The 15,357-nt window shown below is 47.8% G+C and overlaps 6 protein-coding genes across 6 annotated transcripts; 3 read left to right on the top strand and 3 right to left on the bottom strand.

The window, feature by feature from the left end:
* Positions 1 to 310: 310 nt before the first annotated feature.
* Positions 311 to 1,201, top strand: CANTADRAFT_20168 (uncharacterized protein; the record flags this gene model as incomplete). Its single annotated transcript, XM_020206528.1, has 1 exon — positions 311 to 1,201. The coding sequence occupies one exon, from the start codon at positions 311 to 313 to the stop codon at positions 1,199 to 1,201; it is 891 nt and encodes a 296-aa protein (XP_020065710.1).
* A 587-nt stretch (positions 1,202 to 1,788) lies between these two features.
* ZCF29 (Zcf29p) lies at positions 1,789 to 4,440 on the bottom strand (the record flags this gene model as incomplete). Its single annotated transcript, XM_020208244.1, has 2 exons — positions 1,789 to 1,994; positions 2,106 to 4,440. Coding segments are annotated over 2 exons (2,541 nt in total), but the record flags the coding sequence as incomplete, so codon positions are not given.
* A 1,994-nt stretch (positions 4,441 to 6,434) lies between these two features.
* CANTADRAFT_20166 (glucose-induced degradation complex subunit) lies at positions 6,435 to 8,564 on the top strand (the record flags this gene model as incomplete). The annotated part of the gene is made up of 1 exon (XM_020206527.1): positions 6,435 to 8,564. The coding sequence occupies one exon, from the start codon at positions 6,435 to 6,437 to the stop codon at positions 8,562 to 8,564; it is 2,130 nt and encodes a 709-aa protein (XP_020065708.1).
* A 161-nt stretch (positions 8,565 to 8,725) lies between these two features.
* Positions 8,726 to 10,375, bottom strand: PDI1 (protein disulfide isomerase; the record flags this gene model as incomplete). Its single annotated transcript, XM_020209291.1, has 1 exon — positions 8,726 to 10,375. One exon carries the CDS (start codon positions 10,373 to 10,375, stop codon positions 8,726 to 8,728), a length of 1,650 nt encoding a protein of 549 aa, XP_020065707.1.
* A 1,914-nt stretch (positions 10,376 to 12,289) lies between these two features.
* Positions 12,290 to 12,976, bottom strand: CANTADRAFT_46926 (uncharacterized protein; the record flags this gene model as incomplete). The annotated part of the gene is made up of 1 exon (XM_020209400.1): positions 12,290 to 12,976. The coding sequence occupies one exon, from the start codon at positions 12,974 to 12,976 to the stop codon at positions 12,290 to 12,292; it is 687 nt and encodes a 228-aa protein (XP_020065706.1).
* Positions 12,977 to 14,968: 1,992 nt separating this feature from the next.
* On the top strand, positions 14,969 to 15,322 carry SLF1 (Slf1p; the record flags this gene model as incomplete). Its single annotated transcript, XM_020208381.1, has 1 exon — positions 14,969 to 15,322. A coding segment is annotated over one exon (354 nt), but the record flags the coding sequence as incomplete, so codon positions are not given.
* Positions 15,323 to 15,357: the final 35 nt, after the last annotated feature.

Genomic DNA, 15,357 nt, shown 5'->3' with positions numbered 1-15,357 from the left:
GGAAAGCGAATACTGGCTGGAATAAGCCCTGTACACTCCCCCAACCTGGACTACACTATGGGACAGTATCAGACATCCTCACTCCGCTTGCACTAGTGCTACTTGTGTTCTGGTTGTCCTCCATTCCCCGTGAAATCTTCGCTACTCCGAGCATCGGTGCGTACGCGAGCTCACGCGCCGCCGTAGCGACCTCCCGATAACTCCTAGGGAGAGTGCCGCAGAATCGCACCATGGCTCAAACTCCGCCGGCGATGGCTCCGCTCCCTGTGCCCACAAGTTTATTCAGTCGCACGACCGAACATCTATCTCCATGCCTTTGCTAGTGACGTCTCATCCCGTGGAGTCCCTTGGGCCAGTGCTAGAGCCACGCCTCAGGGCCAGTCCCCACATCGTGTGTGCCAGCGTGGTACATCCTGGCGTATCGTCGTTGGCCCTGCACAAATCGTCCCATGCCACTGGAGTCGTTGATTCTGACCACATCCTCCAGTTGGTTTCTCTGCGTCAGGAATCGCTCTACTTCAAAGCCTTCACCAGCGACGTCGACGGCGACTCGCTAGAGCTCAAGAACGCGGTGCTCACCTTCTTCTTGACTGCAGACTCCTTCCATCGCTGCCCCAAACTAGGCCTGTCGCAAGTGCTACCACACACAAAGGTAGGACACGGAGCTAAAAACTCAGCGTCGCATACCCACAGGATTGACATCGAGGTGCCCAATGGCACACTCCCTCCAGCAGCTGTCTACGCGGTCAAAACCGTGTTCTCCCGTTGCAATATCCAAGTTGTGGCGTACGACTTCGCGTTGAGTGGCATCCAGGAACTCCAACCAATTGCTCTGGTGCTCAAACACACGTCTATCAATGGTTCCAGCAACACTTCGGCCCTTACATTGGAGCCCGTTGTGTCTCTGCAAGCATCAGACGAGCTCGCCGAGTTGTACGAATATTTGTGCCTAATCACCATCAACAGCTCCCTGTTAGTCCACGGCAGCTTGGACTCGTATATCAGCACATATGAGGCCCCTGTCGGCCCTTCCGAAAACTCATCATACCTCTCCTTGAGCTCCGTCCAAAACATCCATTCTGCTCTGGTGCGAGACATCATTGCTTCGAATTGGGTCGTATTGTCCATTGCCACCGAAAACGGACATACAATCCTTTACAGAACACCAAAAGACAACGTCATAGTGTGGGCGACAACTTAGTACAATCATAGTGCAAAATAATGCGTATTCACCCCATAATCTTCTGGTGATCTAAGAGAGGTCAAACAAGCATGTTTTAAAATACAAAATGCTGTAGTGCAAGGTTACCCAATTGGATATTTACCGCAAATAGTTCCGATGATTTAAGAAGAGTCATATAGCATTCAAATATTCTAAACCACTTCAGTGACCATTGCACTGAATTTATCAGTGGAATTGCGCCGCTACAAAAATAAAAAAGTCATAAAAGGCATAGATTAAATATACAAAGAACTAAAATAGTATACAGCTGTGTTGCTATGTGCAAGATTTTTTGTAGTTTAGTTGAAATCTTTGAAGATGTCGTCAAGTGTCATACTTCCAAATATATCGCCTCCGAAATTGAATCCTGGGAGGAACGATGCCTCGGGATTATAAGTAGATTCGAGAATGTTACCTAATCCCCCCAAGCTTGGTGTTGGTGCGTTGGCGACCGGTTGCTCAATAGGCATTAGCGGTATGATTGAATCCTTCTGGACGTTAACCTTAGGATTGGGAACCGCCACTGGTGTGCTTTCGGGTTTGACATTGTTTGAATTGAGGTTGGCATTGTTGTAGTAGCCAGTTGCGCCATTATCATTGCTTTTCTTCAACGAAAGCATCAACATCCAGATCCGATCGATCTCGTCGTTGGGTACCAAGTTAACATCGCCATGACTATCGCTAGATGCTGTCGAGGGAACAGATCCGACAGAGTTATAGCTTCTGGAATCATTGGTGGAGGGAGGGAAAAAATTGGGGGTGCCCACGTTAGCTCTTTTATTCGGAGCCATTTCATCGGGGTTACGGTTGTATCTTTTGTTTCCTGAGACCTCGTTGCACTTGGATATCTCGTTTTCTTGGTGGAACATCGAAGCATGGAAACGATTGAGCTTGATGCCTTTCTCCTTCTTGAGTTGGGAGATCCTACTGAACGTCTTGTCGAAGATTTCGTTCAAGTCATCCAACATACCATTATCTAATGGCAAGTTCACAAGTTTTGGACTAGTTCTGGTACGGTCGAACAATTCTTGATCTGTGAGAAGAGAGCACATGATTCTTTGTGCCTTAGTGATTCTCCAAGCATAATAAAATCTAGGACTTAAGATCGCCATGAATTCACGGAACAATCTCATGCTCTTTTCAATTGATTCTGTTAAAGTAACCCATTTCTTGTACCGGGATTTATACCCACTGTTTTCATTCATTTTAGTAGAATGATCGTAGGAGGTTTCGAAATTCATGGTGATTATTTTCACTCTGATAAATATAGCTGTCAACACAATAACAGACTTGTGACATGCTTGTTCAAAAGAAGGTGCAACGATCAAGTCAGTCACATCAGCAAATTGATCCACCAGACCATAAAATTCAAAGTAGAATGGCAAGACTTGGCCAATACAAATTTCCATCATCCTTTTCAAAAAGTTGTACGCAAGCTTAATGTCCCGTCTTCTTTCATAGTAATTGAAGACATGCAAGTATACTGACACAACGAATAAACTGGAATTGAGGAACACCTTGGTTCTCAAGAGCTGAGTCAATAGGTTATGAGGATTCCTTACTCCTTCCTCAAATGCTTCAGAAGCAAAGGTGGCGTAATGGTCTCTCATAAACTCTAATTTTACTTCTAGATCTCTTATGCTGACACTTCCCTTGACGTCCATGATCTTCAGCATAATATCAGCCAATCTTTCAAACGATGCTTCAAGCATCTTGAAAGCCTTGACAGTGTGCTTTTCCAAAGCAACATTCACCACATTCTCATTTCCTGGTTTGTAGAAGGGAACTTTTGTATCAAAAGAATTGATATTGACATTCATTGGGGTTCCAGCGGTCATGGTATTGTTTAGATCGATTATAATAACACAGTACCACATCTTTCTAGCCAAGTTATTTGACTTTTCATCGACACACTGGTCAGGGAAATTGTCAGGGTCTCTATGCAACCCAAGGGCGTAAGCCATTTGGATGAGCATAGCATTGAAAACTTGAGCATCACCACCATCGACACCATCACCATCTTCTGGTGCATACATGTGGTAGAATCTGGTTAGTAAGGCCAACTGCATGATAGACATATTGATGCCTCTCATCAAGTTGAATTGGTTCAAGCACTCGTGGGCAACTTCCACTATTTCCAAACCAATGGGATTACTCAACAAATATTTCAATTCTTGCACTTTAGGAGATGGGTCATCAGTGGACAATCTGGGGTCATGGCTACCGTTAAGGTTATTGAACAAGGTGAGATAGGAGAACCTCAAAACTAAAAGCAAAGCTCCCAAGTGGGCAAAGTCCAATCTTCTTGATACTTGGACATCTGCCACCGGCTCTTCGAGGAGCGATTCCTCGCCGATGATCTTGGATAACTGCTCCTTTAGCACCACCTCATCGATGCATGGCATGAACAGGTAGCAGTTGATGAAGAAACGCTTGTAAAGGAGCCATATGACTTTTCTGGAGGGCAAGGCGAGCTTGATTTTGGTGATGAGCTCGAGTTCCTCGTTGCGGTTGCTGGCAGGGGCTGAGAAAATGTGCCGCTGCTTGATTCCTTCGGTGGAGTCCAAGATGTTGAAGGACTGCTGGCCGCAGGCGTTGATGTAGCTTATTTCACGTACGTCATTGAAGCCCTCGTCGTCGTTGACCTTGTTTGCGAACGCCTTGGTGTCAGGGTCGGTGGCGTCCTGGCCCGAGTGGAACATGTTACGTACCCGTTCGTGGTAGCTTTCGTGTTTGGCGTAGACGTACTCCCACAAGATGCCCAAGGCACCGTCGACTTTGATCAACGCGTACCACGACAACGGGCCGAAATTTCGTCTGCGGATGGGCTCGCTGACGTTGACGGAGGTGTAGCCTTCGAAGAAGTTGATGTAGTCCTTTTCGCTGGCCACAGGCGACACCTTCAGGGTGGATTCATTGGTGTGAGACCACGCGAGGTTCAACCGGCCAGTGACGATCTCGTCGGTGATGCCTGCCACGTTGGCTTTGCCCACGTACTCTTCCAAGCTGCGGAGCTTCTTCTTCAACGACTCCAAAGTGCTTTCGAGCTCGCCATTCTTCTCGATCTCGCCCTCGGCTACCAGCTCGATCTCTGCGTAGTGACAGTTGCGGTTGCCGTACTTGACACAGCTGAGGCAGGGACTGCCACGATCACACTTGATCTTCCTTCGTTTGCAGAAGCCACACACACGGCTGATTCTGTTTCGCTTCTTGGTGGTGGGTTCTGAAGATTCCATGGCGGTGTGGTGGAAGATGAGAATGGTTTTTGTTTATCAGTGAGGCTGGCGGCTGCGATGTACGGCTGGCTGAGAGAGGAGAAGAAGTGAGAATAGGGGGAAGAATGAGAGCAAAACTGGACGGAGTGAAAGGTAGGTGATGGTAGGAGATGGTAGGAGATGGTAGGAGGGTGTAGGGCAAGGTGGTGGTGGTGGTGGTGGTGGGCTGGCGGAGTTGGTACTGTCAACGTGCTTAGCTAGGGGGCGGTGGGACGGCTGCGGGTGGCAAACGGCGAACAGGGCTGAACATCGCGGTCCGATGGCGGTACGAGAGCGGATGAGGCACCGAGTGGGCTATTGGTCGGAGAATACTGATTGTGATTGGCGTTAAGGTAACATAGACTGGCCATAGCCTGGCGATGGTCTCGTGGTGGAGGGACTGTGCTGAGCTATCGTGGCAGCGTGGACTGCTGGAGTACCAGGCGGAGCCAACGGTACTGGAAAATTACGAAGCACTGCGACTTACTGGCACCTCTCCTCCCACGAGCCTCTACAGCTGGCTACCATCTCTTGCTCTCATCGACCGTTGCGAAACGCTAGCCTACAGCATGCGAGGGTCCTTGCATTGTACCCTGCCGGGATTTACGCTATCGGGCTTCAGAATGGCACGGCCGTTTCCGCGAATCGTTCAGCACAATTAGCGAGATGGTTAGTTTTTCCAGCTGGAAAAACACCTACAGGCCATTAACGTGAGGCATTAAAGAGCGCACGGATTATTATGGCGTTGGCCCACTGCAATAGTGCCCAATGAACAGCTGAAGTGGCAGTTCTTAGGAACGGCTCAGAGGCTAAGATAATGGGGAAAAGATCAAGATTCCGATTGATTGACATCGTGCTACTCGGAGTCGATACTGCGCGGATGCAATAGCTCGTAAATGTTTTCACTCCATATACGTTCCAAAGAGCGGACTCAATCCAGTGATGTGTGGACATTTTCTTTCTATTGGATGGAATGGAATCCTAATTTACTGGTACAGTCGTAGAAATGCCTGCTATATGTATGCTTAGTTATTGAAGTTCCCGAAATCCCCACTTAGCGTTCCGAAATTGATTTTCTGAACCAAGAAAAATTCCATTTCCCAACATTACACTAATAATGATTTGATAACCTTGGCTTTACTAATATAAATGGTGTATGCACTTTCATTGGAGCAGATTGCACCAGATAGGTATCGTGGCCGAAAGAATATCTCACTAATTTTCGTACTGGAAGTTTCACCTATTTGTAATAATTATCTTCACTAAATACTCTCGTGCTTCTATTCGTCCGCATACTCAGACTATACGCGGACCAAAATCTGTCCCTGCTAAAGCTAAAAATTTGAGACTATCCTCTGCCCATAACTCCCAATTGCTTCTTTTAGTTTGAAAGTCATTATTATCTTGCTGGTACCGTATCTCAACTGTTAAATTCGTTTCGCATATCACTGTTCTGGTGTTTAATCGGCATTTGGCCAATGTGTCTTACCGCTTTTCAGGAAATGCCTGCTCCGCGCAAGATTTCATAGTACGCGATATCAATTACTCCGACAACCAGTCAAGATGGATATTGTCAGAAGCTGAAACGAATTGCGTACGATCCACTAATCCAGATTAATTGTAACAAAAACACGAATTGAAACACAATCTACTTTGTCGATCAGTTATTACTTAAACTATTTCATGACATTCTCCACGGTACAGATCAATAATTTACCCACTGGGAAAACCAATCTCTAAATAATAATGAGTGTGTCAAAATTCAAATACTTAAAACGTAGCGAAATGAGTGTATACCACGTAGGCCAATCTTTCCATATCAAACAAACTTTACATCCTTACTACCACCTACCCCAGTTTCCATTCACCGACTTCCCTGCACGTGCCCGCGGTCACCTGCCGCACCTCCCTACTTCTGGCGCCCAACCCCATACCGTGGCCCCATCACCATCCTTGCCATGTCAGAGGAATTCGTGCTTCAGCTCATCCAAAAGTCACTCCGTGAGCTAGGCTATGACGCCATCAGTGAGGATCTTGGCGATGCCATCAAACTCAAGCGTGGCACCAAAACGTCCCTGGCAGAAGCCGCAGGCTGGTTCCTGCTGCAATTGAAACAGGGACAGTATGAGGCCGTAGAGGCTCATTTGGAGGCTCTCTTGACGGCATCCCTGCCCTCACCAGTGTTGGACTTGCCGCAATTTCGCGATCCCCACGCGGTGGTGTTAACAACCCTCTACTTGGTCAAAAAGACCCATTTCTTCGAGCAGTTGGTGCAATCTCCCAACAAACCCCAGCAACAATTGCTCGAGTATCTCCGCAACCAGTTGCTTCCACTCTTGGACAAGTTGCAGGCAAGAGTCACCCAGATTGCTGACTCGGAGTTCGACTTTGGCCACGGATCCGAGCTCAACCTGGTGTTTGACTCCCTGTTATTGAACCAATTGAACAGGGAGAGCGAATCCGCCCTCTTGCTCGAGTTCACGACCAATCACGACAAGCTCACACTGGTGCTGGCGTCCAAGTACTTTTTTGGCCAGCCGATCCGCTCTGGAAACCTCATTACCTCGGCTCGTACTCTGTTGACAGACACCTTACTAGGTAAGCTTTTGAAGAACGACAAGCAGATGTTCGACACCTCCTACGACATCCCCGACAATTTGCTCAACACCATCATTCGCCAGTCGGTGTTGTACCAGAAGCTGCAAAATGCTTACTACTTGCCTCCCAGGACCTCTGGTGAAGGCAAGAAGCGATCCGACGACGAGGACCTTGCGTTGACCTTGGACAAAAGCGCCACCCAGCTCCATGAGCTCTACAAGACAACATTGTTCCCCAACAACCTCCTTCACACCTTGAAAAACCACAACTTCGAAGTGTGGTGTGCCAAGTTTTCGCCTCTGGGACGATTCTTGGTCACAGGAGCCTTGAACGGTGAGTTGGCCATCTACGATGTATGGGATGGGTTCAAATTGCTCAAGACGTTGGAGCCATCAACCTTGAACACCCAGGGATTCCAGCCTACTGACAAAAGAGCGTATGGTGAGAAGTCGGTGATATATTGTGCCTGGGATCAACACGAACACTACTTGGTCAGCTGCTACTTGGATACGGTAGTGCGGGTTTGGGAAGTCACTGGTCTCCAGCAGCTTACTACCAAGAAGAGAATCACTCGTTCAATGAACGATGCAACCACAGGCGAGATCAAGTTGGCCAGCAGCTTTGTTTTGGGCCAGGATATCAAAACGTGGACCTGCGAATTTTTACCTACCCTAGACGACACCTCCAAACCCAGATTCATCATTGGATCTCCAGACAAAGCATTGAAAGCATACGACGTTGACGGAACTGAGTTGTTCGATTTTTACGGCAACATTGACGACGATGGAGACGAAGAGACCCATGACCTAAATATGAAAGAAGATTCGCCAATCGACACTGCTGTTGAATTTGAGGCTTCACTCTCCTCGTCAGCTAAAAACAAGCTGGACAACGGATTGGACAAAAAGCTCGAGAATAATTTCAACAGAATTAACGACATCGCGGTGACTCCAAATGGTAAGATCCTCGTGACAGCGAGTAACGACCGCCGTTTGCAGTTCTACCAAATTCCTACCTCATTCAACGAAGAGGCCTCTACCAAAAGACTTGCATCCATAACGTTGAAAGGAAGGCTTACTTCGTGCTCCATCTCTGCTAACGGCAAGTATTTATTGGTTAATTGTGCACCTGAAGAATTACAAGTGTGGGATATCTCAGGATTGTCAAATCTGGAAAACCCAGAGCCAACGCCAATTCTTTACCGAAGATTACTCGGGCATACACAAAGTATCCATGTTGTGAGATCTGCCTTTGGTTATTTAGTGGATAGCACGGGTGAGGAAGAACTTGTCATCAGTGGATCTGATGATGGTTTCATATATTATTGGAAATTGCATACTGGCCAGTTGATTGGAAGAATTAAGGGCCACCACGGATTGTGTAATTCTGTTGATTGGAATAGGTTCGGTGGGGTCGGAGGCTCAACTGATTACGGCAAACTATGGTGCTCTGTTGGCGACGACAAATTGGTCAAGATTTGGGGACCTTAGGCTCTTAATGACTAGGTAAAGATTATTTCTATAAACGTAATTTTGCTACCAAATATAGTGATCACCTGGCACTCCATTTTGGTATGGATTTACAATATTAATTATTCTTTGAAATATTTTTAATATCTATACACGTAATTTTGGTATTGATACAGCATTACTTATAATTCATCATGTTCAACCTCCTTGGCTTCCTCAAGAACCTCTTCAACCTTGTCAACAAGAGTTTCCTCATCTTCTTCTTCTATTTCAACTTGTCTGCTCTTCAATTCATGGCCATCGACACCATGAGCACCCTTTTCCTTGATGAACTTGATCAAGCTCTCCAATTCTCTGTTGTCAGAGAAAACAATTGGGGTTCTTAAACCAGTCTTTTCGTCAATCTCACCGTTGGCTGGGTATAATAACAAGGTTGGGTATCCTTCAATTTGGACAGGAGTGGTGACATCGTTGCTGGAATGGTCGAGGTTGGCAATAACAACTTGGGAGTCGGCATTCTTGGAGTCGTAAAGCTCAGCTAATTCTTCCCAGGTTGGAGCTAACTTCTTACAGTGACCACACCATGGAGCGTAGTACTTGACGAAGACATCCTTGGTGACGTCCTTGACCACGTCATCGTGGTTGTGGGCAACCAATTGAACAACTGGGGTGGATGCTATTTCTTCTTCAGTAGGCAATGGCTGTGACTTGATGATTGGGGACAACTTGTCAGCAAAGTAGTCTCTGACGAACTTTTCAATCACCTTTTGAGATGGACCTTCTGGGAACTCAGTTTGATTGACACCGTACTTCTTGTCGTTGGAGGTGGTGTGGATGGCAAACAATGGGGTGATTTCTGGGTTCATGTTGATGGTTTCAGCGTGCTTGCCGAACAAGCTAGCATCCAAACCAACAAAGTTGATCTTGCCTCTGAATTCCTTACCCAACTTGGTGAACAAAGGAGCGACATCTGCTCTTTGGTCCTTGGTGTTGTAGAAGTAGTAGGCGAGAGGCAATGGAGAAGCCATGTAGGTCATGTAGGTGTCACCATTGATGTCACCGAAGAGAGGAACTACTTCTCTCTTGATGAACTCGCTCAAGGCCTCGAGACTCAATTCTTCGTCGAACACAATTGGTTCCTTGTCATTGTCTGGGTGGACAACGAGGTAGGTAGGCTTCTTGAAGTCGTTCTTAATACCAGAGAACTTCTTCTTCAAACCATCGACGAACGACTTGTCAGCAGACAAGAACAAGTGGTCCTTTCTGAACTGCTTGGCAACCTTCTCGAAGATCTCAGAGGTCTCAGAAGTGGACCCGATTTGCACGACGTAAGGCTTGGTTTCGTGGGAGGCCAACTCGTTGAATGCGATCAAAGTGGCGGCTTCTTGGACAGCAGGCAAGGTCTGCTTGATCATGTAGTCGACAATTCCGTCGGCTTCTCTTGGGCCGTCGTAGTCCTCGGTGGCCTCGCTACCACGAGCAAGCTTCAAGGTTGGGTAGCCTCTGATGCCGTGTTCCAAACACAATTGCTCTTCTTCGGTACAGTCGATCTGGGCCAACTTGATGTTGGGGTGGGACTCGTTCAAGGAATCAGCAGCCTTGGAGAATTCAGGGCCCAACAACTTACAGTAGCCACACCATGGAGCGAAGAACTCAGCAAGCACCAATGGGTTTTCGTCAAGGAAGGTCTTGAAGGTGGCGGTGGTCAACTTGACCACAGCGGAGTTTGGGTCAGCAGCTGCCTCACCGTCGGTGGGGCCACTGGCCTGGGCTAAGGTGACCACAGACAACAAGGTGGCTAAGGCTTGGGATGAAAATTTCCAGAATTTCATGGTAGATAGTATTGACCGTTGACGGTTTTCAGCGACGCTCGCTATTTAAATATCGATTAATAATCGTGTACGTGTTAAGAACACGCTGTTTTTACGGAATATCTCTGGCGCACGGCGGGGGGAAAGGAGGCTTCGGAAAGCTGGCAACAGTGGCAATAAAGGTGGTGTGCTGTTAGCACTGCCGCTGGTGCTGCTAGTAGAGAGTGGGGTATTGGCTCTGGTGGTGGTGGTTCTGGTGGTGGTTCTGGTGGTGCCTTATTAGTGGAAGGCTGGGAGTTTTGCGGCCAGTCGCAGCCACGAGGGTGGATCAAAGATTCTCGCTAGAAACCAGAGAATTACAGTAGGCTAGGGGGCAGAGACGGGTAGAGACGGGTAGGGGTGGTGGCGCCAGCGTAGCTGCTTTTGTAGTTGCCAGCGTATCTGTTTTGGCAGCTGCCAGCGTGGAGGTGCTACCAGTTGACTGGTGGCGTTGGTGGGAATTTCCCGAGCGCGGCTACAGAAGCCACTGGAAAAGCACCAGCCAGGTGAGGCCGTGGCAGGGCAAAATTGGCGCTAGGGACCTTCGGGTGATGAAAGGTCAACTCATGGGCTTGTGAAGTGAGATGGAGTACATTAAAGTGACGTATGTAATGACCGTTGTAGTGACATCTGCACCCAATAACGTTCACAAGTGACATCTGCACTACATGACGTCTGCACAACGGAGTGAGAAATGACGTGTGCACTTATTCCTACTGTCTCTTTGATCTCACCATACTTCACCTCCCGTTCTGGTCAAGATCTCTAAAATGGACCGTGCATTCCCCAATGAGACACTTTCCGAAAGACATTTAGACGCGACAGAGTAAATCCTTATCCTTGGTAACAGTAGCTTATACCTCTTGGAAATGTTGTGATAAATTACTCATGACATCACCAATTAGCCTGTCACTATACTTCAATGCCTGATCATTTCTCCTCTGGGCTTTTCTGGTACTTCACCGACAATTATTTTAATATCTTTATAGACTTCATCTCAAGAGTGCCGCAGATGCTTTATTGAAACAGTATGGACGTTCATCGACTTTGCAATTCGTTGGCTACTGTAGAGAAGGGCCATTCTACCGTGGATCTCCATTTAGGCATTACTTTTTCCTTCTGCTGTCATGTATCGAGTATAAAGAGAGAACTATTTAACCGGTGTTCTAGTGCAATGGCCAACGAGTTTCGAATAGTGAGCCGAGCTCATAATTGACAGGCAGGGGGTACTCACTGTCTCTGATAGATAAAGAACGAGAATGTCAGGTCAACTGTTATAAATGGGTTAGGTAGTGAGGTAATAGACCGGTGGTCAAATATTTGGGATAAATAAACGGATAAATAGGGTGATCAAGTAGATGTGGGGGTAAATAAATAGATAAATAAACGGCGTTCGTGTATGGGTGTAAATGAAATAAATCGGAGCCAATGGATTCAGTTGGATAATGGGACAGTGAAAGTTCTGGGAAGGCAATCTGGTGAACGGGTGGGAGAACCGAAAACATTGATACAAATCGAGGTGGAAATAGACCAACAAGTGGGAATAGCGGCCCGTCAGTCCAACATGGAAAACTAACGATTTGATTGCAAAAACACCATAATTCAAAACACCATCAGCGTGGGTATATACGAATCGTTATCTCATTAATCCTCATTCATCAGGTGCTTCGATGTTGGGGCCTAACACACGGCCGAATCAAAAACAGTCGAATTCAGTCATTCGGTCCAATCATCTGGAACCTTCCAATAGCCACATGTGGACAAACCCACAGCAAGTCATACACCTGGCCAATCATCTGGAAAACTTATAATACCTGTGGACAATGGACTAAACACAACAGTCATCCACTTCCTATGTCCACAGAAGGATAAGCACATCAGCTCAGCACAAAGTGCTTAGAAGCCCAAGAACTCGCGCCAGTTGCTCCAGGTCTCCATCTCCACGTCATAAATGTACGCCATGCTATGTCTCAAACTGCTCTGCAAGTATTGAGGCTGGATGTCGTAGATCAACATGACCAAACCCCAGGTAAGAATGGCAAAGTACTTCCACGACTTGTTGTACACACTAGACTTCAACTTCTTCTGCTGGTTGGCAGTGAGATCCTTGTAGAGGATGGCGTCGCCTGCGTAGTTTCTGAACTTGGGCTGGGCGCAGCTGAGGTACTGGTCAAGCAACATCTTGCCACACGCAATCATAACTCTCGAAAAGCAGTACAAGGTGATCTGGTGGGTGATTCCCGAGTGGAAGAGGTCAAAGTGCTGGGAGTACACAATCCACGAGCCAATGGAGCCAGCCACGAATTTGATCAACGGCAAGTTTTTGGGCCCAAGCAACGCTTCGTGGGCAAAGATCTTGCAGCACGCCTTGTAGATGATGGCGAACGACGCCAACACCTCCGCGTGGTTCTTGGTGGCTTCCAACACCTGCTTGAGCCGTGGAGCTAGCGGGCCTGATCGGTAGAGAAGACTGATGACCAAAGCGTGCGAGAACCGGAGCTTTCCCCCGTAGACTATGCCGTTGCGGGCGGCTCGGAGGATCTCGAGGAGGGGACGGTAGAGGGGGTTGGTGAGGATGTTCATGGTGGAGGAGGAGTTGTGGAAAGAGGGTGCTGTTTACCCCAGAGTGAGGGTGTCATGTGATCGGTGTTGCCAGAAGGAGGGGCTGTCTGGGGCCCTGGGTCACGTGCGCCCATTAGATTGCAGTTTTGGTCGCGTCTATATGCCTGAATGGGATCGGTGGGTAGGCGTGGTGGAACAGTGCTGGGGTGAATCAGCCAGGCTGGTGCCTTATAGTCCTTGTTCGTAGTGCTAGCTCGTGCTGGCTCGTGCTGGCCCATACTGGCTCGTGCTGGCTCGTGCTAGCTCTACTGCCAGTTGCTTCGCAATTCGCTTTGATGGCTATTGTTGCTGCAGTCAACAGGTCTAATTTGGCGGTTTAGAGAATGGATCAGCACCAAATCCATGTGGTAAATGTAGAATCAGCCAGAACGAAATCATCCGGTATTTACGAAAATTACGTACAGAAAATACTGCAGCTGTACGCAATTTTGCTACTCTGGTCAACCTCCCGTAACACCATCCACCTCCTCTGAGTCCATTACCCCACCACTCTACATACATTCTCTACCGTTTTTATTAATCTCCACCACCGCTCGTTTTTTTTCACCGCCAGAAAAATTTTCCTTCGCCTAGTCGTCCTACGCTAACAAAAAATTTTTTTTAGGAAATCCTCAACCTTTCAGACTGAACATCCTCTCAGTGCCAAATCTCTGAACACACCGCCAGCAGCTTCGTGTGTCTACAGGAACCAAAGGCTACATCATCAGCAATCGACCGCCCCGGAAAGTGTTGCGCCTCCACCATTGGATCATCTGAACTTCCCCACCGTCGTACCATCACACCCGCCGTGGTCCCACCCGTGTGAATATCTTCACCACCAGTCCCTACACCCGCTTGTCGTCATTCCCTGCGTGTCTCTGGTCCTCCGAGTGCCCATCTATTCATCACTGTCATTAAATCATGTCTGTATCCTACGCTAATATTGCTGCCCAAGGCCCTGGCGAAGAAGCTGTGCCAGCCAAGCCTGCCCCAGTGGCCGAGTCTGCTCCTGTCGAAACTGTGACTGAGTCCAAGGACGCTGACGAGTCGACACCAGTCGACGCCTCTGCATCTCCTGCTACTTCCGGTGCATCTGCTCCTGCCAAAAAGGAGAAAAAGACGTTGGCTCCAGCCCCCGTCCCCACCAAGTCGGCCTGGGGCGCTGCCCCAGCGTCTTCTGCTGCCAATGGCTCTGTTGTCGTTGACGAGCACAAATGGCCTACTCCTGACAAGGGCCCTCAGTTGGATAACCAACCAGGTGCTAAAAATTCTCAGCAGAAGTTTATCAAGCCCATCACCAACAAGTGGGTGCCCATCAGCGCCAAGGTGATCTTGCCAAACCCAAGAAACCAGGCGCAAAAGCAGAACAGAAACAGAAAAAACAAGTCCACCACCAAGAACCCATCATCCGCATCTACCCCAGCCAAGAAACCTTCCGGCCAGCAAATAAGTAAAAAGGAAGGAGGTGAGCAAGAAGCTGACCAGGACGGGGATGTTCACAGCGACTCTGACGCCCAAGTGGACTCCGCTGATTCCAACTCCATTCCAACTGCATCTGATGAAGAATCCAATGGACAGGGTCCTTCTCACTCCAACCTCAACTCTTACTCCAACGGCCAATATCCTTCCAACTACAATCCTCAATACCAAAAGTTCAACGCTGCTGGGGGCGCCCAGAAGAATTTTAGAAGATTTAACAACGGAACAAATGGTCAACAATTCAACAAGAGATTTAACCAACCAGTCCCACCCCAAGGCCAACAAGTGCAGGGACAAGGACAACCCCAGAATGGATTCTACCACCCTCAACCATTTGTCCAAAACCAAAACTTCCAAAACTTCAACAACCGTCAATTCAGACCCCAAAACGGTCAATTCAGACCTCATAATAGAAACTACCGCAACAACGGCTACCGTAATGGCATGGTACCACAAATGGGCTCTATGATGAACCCAATGGTCCCACAACAGGCCCAAATCCCACCACCAATCTCTCCCAAGCAGGATCCTCAACAAGCATTAACTCAACAAATTGACTACTACTTCTCTTTGGAAAACTTGATAAGAGATATCTACTTGAGAAAGAACATGGATACTGAGGGTTGGGTGTCATTGTCGTTGATCTTGAACTTCAAGAGAGTCAAGATTATCATCAACGGTATTCAAAACTCTCTCGAATCTGACCAGGAAGTCAGCTCCATTATTTTGGAGACTGTCAAGAACTGTCAGAACTTAGAAATCAACTACCTCAACGAAAAGGACGCTGAATCCGCCACTATCGATGATGTCAACTTGAGAGTCAAGGACAACTTTGAGCAATGGTTGTTGCCAGCTGAAAACTAAGTCACCCATCAGGGTGCAGC

Source organism: Suhomyces tanzawaensis (genome assembly GCF_001661415.1).
Source record: "Suhomyces tanzawaensis NRRL Y-17324 unplaced genomic scaffold CANTAscaffold_2, whole genome shotgun sequence".
NCBI classification, from domain to species: Eukaryota; Fungi; Ascomycota; class Pichiomycetes; order Serinales; family Debaryomycetaceae; genus Suhomyces; species Suhomyces tanzawaensis.
This window is presented reverse-complemented; position numbering and strand designations above follow the sequence as displayed.